Source organism: Myodes glareolus, chromosome 23, assembly GCF_982192425.1.
Source record: "Myodes glareolus chromosome 23, mMyoGla1.1, whole genome shotgun sequence".
NCBI classification, from domain to species: Eukaryota; Metazoa; Chordata; class Mammalia; order Rodentia; family Cricetidae; genus Myodes; species Myodes glareolus.
Window position 1 is genome coordinate 57,483,331 of NC_142048.1, and position 6,977 is coordinate 57,490,307.

The 6,977-nt window shown below is 46.2% G+C and overlaps 1 protein-coding gene across 1 annotated transcript in view; it reads left to right on the forward strand.

Moving 5' to 3' along the window:
* Col4a1 (collagen type IV alpha 1 chain) overlaps positions 1 to 3,990 on the forward strand; it is a 116,458-nt gene extending 112,468 nt beyond the window's left edge. The window contains exons 51-52 of the mRNA XM_087900741.1: positions 823 to 995; positions 2,662 to 3,990. Of these exons, the coding sequence (XP_087756867.1) occupies positions 823 to 995; positions 2,662 to 2,743 (255 nt within the window). The 3' untranslated portion in view covers positions 2,744 to 3,990. The remainder of the gene's footprint in view (positions 1 to 822; positions 996 to 2,661) is intronic.
* Positions 3,991 to 6,977: the final 2,987 nt, after the last annotated feature.

Consider the following 6,977-nt stretch of genomic DNA (forward strand, 5'->3'; position numbering starts at 1 on the left):
ATGCACCAGGGCAGCGAGGTTCACCTCTGTTCATAGGTTAATGTCCAGAATAAACCTGGCAGTGAGGCTCACCTCTCCTCCCAGGTTAATACCCAGAATGCACCTGGCAGTGAGGCTCACCTCTCCTCCCAGGTTAATACCCAGAATGCACCTGGCAGTGAGGCTCACTCTCCTCCCAGGTTAATACCCAGAATGCACCTGGCAGTGAGGCTCACTCTCCTCCCAGGTTAATAACCAGAATGCACCTGACAGTGAAGCTCTCCTGCCTGTTTTCAGATACATTCTTTCTCTTGAAAAGCCAATTACTACAGGGACAACTCCCTATATGGAGAATTCGTTATAGCTCATTTGATTTTATTGTCACACTGAAAAATATCGATTAAATGCACACAAGTCCTGAACCTAGTAAGAAAATGGGTAGGAATTTACCAACCTCAGATAAGGACCCTACGCAGACATCTTGGTCATTCTCTTTAAAACCCTCGGGCAGAGCCAAGTTCTTCATTGGCCCTCACTTGGCATTCGTTAGCCTCATTATGTGACATGAAAAAAGACTTCTTGATTGTTTTCTAAGAAAGCTGGGTTCCCTTTTCCTCCTGGGTTCCTGGGATTGTGTGGAGGCTTGAGCACCCCATCCTCACCGGCAGGCCCACATTACAGACCACCCGAGCAGCTGTTCGGTTGCAGAATCGGCGAGCCTGGGGGGCGGGGATGGGAATCCGGAGCTTCACGGAGGAGACCCCATGGCTCCTTTCTAGGGACAGTGAATCTCTCTGGGTGATGAAACCTCAGACTCATTCATGCCTGATGTTTGTCCCTCAGCATACCAGCGCTGGTGCTGAAGGTTCTGGCCAAGCCCTTGCATCCCCCGGATCCTGTCTGGAAGAGTTTAGAAGCGCTCCATTCATTGAGTGCCATGGCCGAGGAACATGCAATTATTACGCGAATGCTTACAGCTTTTGGCTCGCCACCATAGAGAGAAGCGAGATGTTCAAGTAAGTCAGAATGATCCTCTGCCGGAGGGCTCACTCTCGTCCCTTGGTGCCCTTTCTTGTCTCATTTCCCGTGACCGTAAGCCAGAGGCTGTTCTCTATGGGCAAATGACCCATATGGCTTTCAGAGGTGAACCAAGGTGATAGGCTCGATTCTTTTTGTTGGGGAGCTGAGAGAGAAAAGAGGTCGTTTGCCATTTTTGTTAACGAATGTGCTAAAGTGTTATAAAAAGCAGTTGAAGTCTTCAGGCAGCATGTGAAACCTTGTGTCCTCAGTAGTCACTCATCTCTGTAGCATTTCCATGACGGGGGCAGTGTATGTGGGAGGTACGTCCTAAGGAACTCGGCAAAAGACTCTTAGATGCATGTGAATAAAACTCCTTTCAACACAGTATTACTGAAATAGAAGAGATGTCTTTCCCTTCCTGCGTCTTCCCGTTTCCAAGATTCGTCTGAAAACAGTGGTCCCAGGGCTCCCAGCTTTGTTGAAGTTAATTTGGTCCCTCTCCAAGGGTCAGGAGCATGCCACGCTCCACCATCCTCCATCGCATGTCGGCAGGAGCAGATGCAGGTGGCTGATGGGGCCAGGAAGCCTCTTCCTGCTCCTTCCCAGATGAGGCTCAGCTCTCCTGCAGACAAGCCCGGCTGTCTTCTCTGTTTCGGGGACAGCCATGAGGAATTCTGTATTGTCTTGTCTTCCAGTTTAGGTCATTTTTTGCTCAACACCTTCAACATGCCATATTCTTGACTGGTAGCTTCTGGGAAATTGTCAGATGCAACATTAGCAAACACAGGCTCTCTAGCTCAGTGACAGAAACCAGACTGGGCTCTTTCCACCTCGGAGTGGGGGTGAGGAGGCTTCATTATAAGTTAGTAGCTGGAAATGGGATTTTTACTTTGAACTAGCCCCCTAATTATAATGAACCAAAATGCCTCCTTAAACAAAATTAGATTAAAAAAAAGAAAAACAAACTAGAATTTGCAATGGAATTTGCTAGAGTAAGCTCCTTCAAGTTCAGGACAAGACGCTCCTATATGTGGTGAACCACACTTAGTAGAGTTTGATTAGTACCGATTATAGATGAGGTTTCACCTTTCAAGTGACTAAAGTAAGGTAGAATTTCTAGGGTCAAGACAAGTCTCCCCTGCTAACTGTCTCCTCTCCTTGGTCTCACCTCAGGCCAGGTGTATCCAAACACTTTGAGAGTTAGGCGCACGTTTTGATTGTCAGTCAATTATCCCAGGCTTGTCACTTAGCTGATCATCCAATAAAATTTAATGAACTCTGGCTCTTTGTTACACATCGTGGAGAAGAATATTCCTCTGTACCGTGGGAAGGCTTGAATCTACTGGAGACAATGACAAGCTAATGATAGTACAAAGGACAAAGGATGGATGGTCCTGAGGCTGAGAGGGGACCTCAGCTGGGCTCGGGTGAGCTCACAATGCAGAGATAATATCTAAAACATAGTCATGTTGTGGAACCGCGTTTCTGGGTCCCAGCGCATGCCTGCCTAGAGTTCAGGTAGATAGGGTTTGCTGATTGTCATCTGTGTGGATGGGTGTGTATCAGGTCCCTCAGGGATGGTGGGACTCGGGAGAAGCGCCGAGGGGAATGCAGCGTGTTTCTGGTGGTTCACGGGTTGATGATGCTGATGTTGTGTTGCAGGAAGCCCACGCCATCCACCTTGAAGGCAGGGGAGCTTCGCACGCACGTCAGCCGCTGCCAAGTGTGCATGAGAAGAACATAACGACGCCCGCCTCTGCCGCCGTCACAACATGGTGCTACTCCCTCCTCGTCCTCTCCTCCCTCCTGTTTTATTTTTAACAGCAACGAACCCTAGAATTGTACCCCATGTACCTCACTGTCCACTATGAAAACCGTAAAGTGCCTTATAGGGATCCGCGTAACTAACACACCCCGCTTCGTTGGCTTCTGTTTGCTGAAGGAGAAGGACAGACAGCGATGAGCTTTCCATAGAGGCACATACCAAATGGCACTCGTGATCCAATAAAAGATGAATTGCCTTTTGCAATCCAGTGCACTGATGTGTGAGGTGAGAACTCCATAAGAAACCCAAAGGTGCTAGGGGGTACGCGGTGCTCTCCAGACAGCCCACAGCCCGCTTCATCCTGTCACCCCAGATGTGAGTGTCTGTCCATACCACTGTCCAGTTTGTTTCCAGATCAGGTCCCTCGATGGTCTGTACCAAGAGCAGTCAAGGAAACTGGTTTCTTCAACCCTTTTACATGGATTCCATCTTTTCAGCCCCCAACACAAACTTACGCCCTGTGTGGTACTACGCAGCTGCTTTTGTGGAAGTCATGGCTTTCCTGTGGAATAAAGATGGTCCAAAGGTAGACAGAAAATAAATATATATATATGTATTAGTAATTTATATAGATGTCAGCAGTTAGGCAGATCAAGTTCTAGCGTAGAGCCCGTTGTTAAATAAAGCATACTTCGTTTTCCTCTCTCGAAGACTGTGCCGTTCCTTCACAGGGTTTCCAACTCCAGGCCACCAAATGTGAAACACCAGCCTTCCTCACTCACTCCCAAACCAAAGAGGTGTTATTGCCAAAGGCAAATCCACTCATAAACATGGTGTCTATGGTAATGCGCCCTGTGCTTGGCGCTCACTGCGTTTACTCTGCACCGAGTGTTTTCAGGGTTTTAAACAAACACTAACCACAGACCGAATGACTTCCAAGAGTGTGACAGCCAAGGTCTTTGTCAGCATCCTGGCAGCATCCACACCTGAGCACTCACAGGCCACGGCCTAGTCTCTCATGAGCTGAGCCACAGCTCCGGCAGGGAGTGGACAGGTCGCAGGAGGGCAGACTCGGACCACTATGCTTGAAGTGACATTTCACAAAAAGTCCCCCAAACGTTTTTATTTTTTAAAAAAAAGACTACTAAGGCCTTCTGTGTAATTTCTTTAAATGTGTATTTCTTAAGAATTCAAATTTGTAATAAAACTATTTGTATAAAAATTAAGCTTTTATGAATTTGTTGACAGATCTACCACTGAAACATTAAAAGTTACCACACTACTGCCAATAAATCTGTAAGCTTTGCTTGCATACCTTAGATCATTTTTATTTTGTATTTGTTCAAACAAGAGTCCTGGACTAGGGGTAATTTATACTGATTAACTGCCAAGGAAGAGACAGCCCTACCCCACCCCACTGCTCTGTCAGCCCAGGTACCATCAGGCCAAGGCAAGCAGGACTTGAGCAAGCACATGCAATACATATCCTGCCACTGAGATCGGATCCACCAGGCCTCAGAGCAGGGGGCACATTTCTGTCATCGAGGGAACTAGAGTAGAAGGTTGGGTTCCAAGTTATCTGAGGTGGTCGAGACAGCTGTGAGCTGGAGAGATGGTTCAGTCAGAGGACACGACTCCAGCAGGCGTGTAAAAAGGCAGGTGTTGTAGTACATGCTAGTGATTCCAGCCCCGGGGAGCCTGCGACGGGCAGATTCTCAGCGCTTGCTTCTGAGGCAGTCTGACTGAGTGGGGGAGCTCCAGATTCCAAGAGAGATGGTTTCAAAAAATAAGAGTAATTGGGGAAAGATACTGGATGCTGACGTTCAGTCTCCAAGTGTGCATGCATGCAACACACTTTCGTACAAAAAGAAGTATGGTTTTTTGGTGTGTGTGTGTGTGAGAGAGAGAGAGAGAGAGACTTAAGTTTTGGAGATTTTGTTTGTTGAGACAGTGTCTCACTACATAGGCTCCCTCTCTGGTCTTCTTTGTAGGTCAGGCTGGCTTTGAATTCACAGAGACCTACCTCCTACGTACCTCAGTTTCCCCAGTGTTTGCATTAAAGGCGTGTGTCACCACACCCAACAAGCTTCAGTTTAAACTGGGTTGAAATACAGTCCATGTGGGATGGATGTCTGTTTTCAGTTTCCATGGAAAGGGGAGCTCAAGCAGCGCAGCTGTACCACGGATGGATTAGGGTCATATATGAAGAACCTTAACATGTGAGGAGGAAACAGCGTCATGAGAAAACATTGTATGAAGATAAAACAGGATAACACGCTGTGAAAACCAAGCACAGTGCCCAGGATGCTCGCATTAATAGACCCGGGACACAGGGAGGGAGGTCTGGTTTGGGGCCTCTGCCCACTTTTGTCATAACTCATGGGCAGCGTTCTTTGTGTTCTTCTCTGGGATAATGGAGAAGAATTGTCAAATAATTAGGCTTCTTGTGACAAAGTCACCCCATGGTTATATGACCAAACCCCTCAAGGTTCTTACAGTGCTTGGACATTCTCAGACTCTCCCCTTCCCCTCCCCCACCCCAACCATCTACTCTCAGAGCTGGAACGATCTTGGACATGTTTGTCAAAAATCGATTGCTTTTAGATTATGGGAAACACAATCAGTTTAATTTTTAAAAGATTATGTATGTCGTTAGCACACAGTTTATGCTACTTGTGGGTATCTGGTTCTTAGACATCTAGAGAGATGTCTTTGCTGAGTTGATTTTGCATCTGTAATTTAACTGCCCGGAGATGCGAGCATATCTTGGTGATTATTTTGTCTGATTCATCCACCTACGTGGCTCCACTTCTAGACCAAGTTGTCTTGATTTAGCTTTAAATTTTTTTAAAAAAATAAAATTCATGTGTGAGTGATTTGCCAGCATGTGTATACATGCACCACATGCACGCCTGTGCTTTTGGACACCAGAAGAAGGCACTGAATCCCTGGGGACTGGAGTTACAGACAATTGTGAACCATTTGCGTGTTGGAAATCAGTACCCAAGTCCTACAAGGGCATCATGTGCTATTGATTACTGAGCCATCTCTCCAGGCCCTAAAGAGAATCTCAAAGGCAGTTCCTGGATGTCTGTCCTCTTATCTTGTATATATTTCCCAGAATGGTTTAGCTGATTCTAATTTCTCTGTTTTTGTATGTAAACTTGCCATGCAGCAGCTTTGCTCAAATCCATGAAACACTCGCTGGTGCCCTGGCTGGGTCACAGCTAAATCTTAATCCATTTGGGTGGTGTCACCACCTTTGCTGAAATATATATATATATATATATATATATATATATATATATATATATGTATATATATATATACACATATATATATATATATGAAATATATATATGTGTGTGTGTGTGATGTGTGTGTGTGTGTGTGTGTGTGCGCACATTAATTTTAATTTTTCAAGACAGGGTTTCTCTATGTAGCCCTGGCTGTCCTGGAACTTGTTCTGTAGACCAGGTGAGCCTCGAACTCACGGAGATCTACCTGCCTCTGTCTCCCAAATGCTGGGATTAAAGGCTTGTGCCCCCATGCGCTGTTAATTTTTAATATTTCAAAATTAGATTTATCTTTTGTTTTCTACATCTTTGTTTTTTTCTCATCATCATTTTATAGCTATTAGTACACAGATGCTGGATATGCGTCATTAGATTTAAATCACTGTTTCTGAGTCGTTGAAAACAGCATCTTTTTTTTTTACTTTTTTAAAATTTATTTATTAAAAATTTCCACCTCTTCCCCGCCTCCCTTTTCCCTCCCCCTCCCCACCTTCCCCTCCCCACCTCCCCCTCCCTCTCTAGTCTTAAGAGCAGTCAGGGTTCCCTGCCCCGTGGGAAGTCCAAGGTTCTCCCCCATCCATACAGGTCTTTAAAGGTGAACAGTCAAACAAACCAGGCTCCCACAAAGTTAGACCCTGCAGCAGAAGGAAATCCCAATGCCATTGTCCTTGGCTTCTCAGTCAGCCTTCATTGCCCGCCACGTTCAGAGTGTCCATTTTGATCACATGCTCCATCGCTCCCAGTCCAGCTGGCCTTGGTGAGCTCCCATTAGATCAGTCCCACCGTCTCAGTGGGTGGATGCACCCCTTGTGATCCTGACTTCCTTGCTCACGTTCTCCCTCCTTCTGCTCCTCATTTGGACCTAGGGAGCTAAGTCCAGTGCTCCAATGTGGGACTCTGCCTCTATCTCCATCCAT